At 63.0% G+C, this 2,140-nt stretch overlaps 1 protein-coding gene across 1 annotated transcript in view; it reads right to left on the bottom strand.

The window, feature by feature from the left end:
* LOC119583758 (voltage-dependent calcium channel subunit alpha-2/delta-3-like) overlaps positions 1 to 2,140 on the bottom strand; it is a gene marked incomplete in the record, with an annotated part of 128,798 nt that overhangs the window by 85,822 nt on the left and 40,836 nt on the right. Inside the window, 1 exon segment of the mRNA XM_037932421.1 lies at positions 569 to 717. Within this exon segment, the coding sequence (XP_037788349.1) occupies positions 569 to 717 (149 nt within the window).

Raw genomic sequence — 2,140 nt, 5'->3', positions numbered from 1 at the left:
CTCTCTCTCTCTCTCTCTCTCTCTCTCTCTCTCTCTCTCTCTCTCTCCTCTCTCTCTCTCTCTCTCTCTCTCTCTCCGAAGCACGAAGCTGTGTAATTGGACAGGGTTTAATCTGCTCGCTCTCGGAGGCTGTTTAACGACGCCCAGATTACGAGTCGTTCGATAATCAACCATTTAACTGCGACTTGGCAACCCCCAACCCCGAGCGCAGGCACACCCTCGTTCTCAAGAGGAACTTTTTTTCCTTTTTGCTTTTATGTATGTATGTTTTTTTCACACACACAAACACACACACAAACACACACACACACACACACACACACACAAACACACACACACACACACACACACACACACACACACACACAAATACACACGCACACACACACACACACAAACACAAATACACATGCACACACACACACACACAAACACAAATACACACGCACACACAAACACACACAAACACACACACACAAACCCCTCCCCACCCCCAACCCCCCCCTGCACCCCCTTCCCCTCCCTCCCCCCCTCCCCCATCCCCCCCAACCCCAACCCCTCAACCCACCTGCACGAGCGTGTCGTTGAAGCAGGGCACCAGCTCCGTGGCGTTCGTGCTGAAGTTGAAGACGTTCACGAAGTCGTTCTCGTTGAGCGTCTCCAGGATGTTGAGGACGACGTGCTTGGCGATCTCGCGACGGAGGCCGGTCATCGAGCCTGGCGGAGGACGAAGGGGCACGGGAGCTGAGATGTGGGAGCCAAGAAGGGGGGCGGGAGGGGAGGTAGGGGGGGGAGGACGAAGGGGCACGGGAGCTGAGATGTGGGAGCCAAGAAGGGGACGGGAGGGAGATGTGGGAGCCAAGAAGGGGGGCGGGAGGGGAGATGTGGGAGCCAAGAAGGGGGGTGGGAGGGGAGGTGCGGGAGCCAAGAAGGGGCACGGGAGGGGGATGTGGGAGCCAAGAAGGGGGGCGGGAGGGGAGATGTGGGAGCCAAGAAGGGGGGCGGGAGGGGAGATGTGGGAGCCAAGAAGGGGGGCGGGAGGGGAGGTATGGGGGGGAGTAGAAGGGGGAGGACGAAGGGGCACGGGAGCTGAGATGTGGGAGCCAGGAAGGGGGGCGGGAGGGGAGGTGTGGGAGCCAAGAAGGGGGGCGGGAGGGGAGGGTGGGAGCCAAGAAGGGGGACGGGAGCTGAGATGTGGGAGCCAAGAAGGGGGACGGGAGGGGAGATGTGGGAGCCAAGAAGGGGGGCGGGAGGGAGATGAGGGAGCCAAGAAGGGGGGCGGGAGGGGAGGTATGGGGGGGAGTAGAAGGGGGAGGACGAAGGGGCACGGGAGCTGAGATGTGGGAGCCAAGAAGGGGGGCGGGAGGTGAGATGTGGGAGCCAAGAAGGGGGGCGGGAGGGGAGGTGTGGGAGCCAAGAAGGGGGACGGGAGGGGAGATGTGGGAGCCAAGAAGGGGGGCGGGAGGGGAGATGTGGGAGCCAAGAAGGGGGGCGGGAGGGGAGATGTGGGAGCCAAGAAGGGGGGCGGGAGGGGAGGTATGGGGGGAGTAGAAGGGGGAGGACGAAGGGGCACGGGAGCTGAGATGTGGGAGCCAAGATGAGGGGACGGGAGGTGAGATGTGGGAGCCAAGAAGGGGGGCGGGAGGGGAGATGTGGGAGCCAAGAAGGGGGGGGGGAGGGGAGATGTGGGGAGCCAAGAAGGGGCACGGGAGGGGAGATGTGGGAGCCAAGAAGGGGGCGGGAGGTGAGATGTGGGAGCCAAGAAGGGGGACGGGAGGGGAGGTTGGGAGCCAAGAAGGGGGTGGGAGGGGAAGGTGTGGGAGCAAGAAGGGGGCGGGAGGGAGGTGGGGAGCCAAGAAGGGGGGCGGGAGAGGGTGGGAGCAAGAAGGGGAGGGAGGTGAGAATGTGGGAGCCAAGAAGGGGCACGGGAGGGAGATGTGGGAGCCAAGAAGGGGACGGGAGGGGAGATGTGGGAGCCAAGAAGGGGGCGGGAGGGGAGATGTGGGAGCCAAAAGGGGGGGGGGAGGTGGGAGCAAGAAGGGCGGGAGGTGAGATGTGGGAGCCAAAGAAGGGGGACGGAGAGGGAGGGTGGGAGCCAAGTAGGGGGACGGGAGGTGAATGTTGGGAGGCCAAGAAGGGG

This window comes from Penaeus monodon, chromosome 17 (genome assembly GCF_015228065.2).
Source record: "Penaeus monodon isolate SGIC_2016 chromosome 17, NSTDA_Pmon_1, whole genome shotgun sequence".
In the NCBI taxonomy this organism is placed as follows: Eukaryota; Metazoa; Arthropoda; class Malacostraca; order Decapoda; family Penaeidae; genus Penaeus; species Penaeus monodon.
Note: the sequence above shows the minus strand (reverse complement) of the source record. Positions and strands in the feature narration are given on the sequence as shown.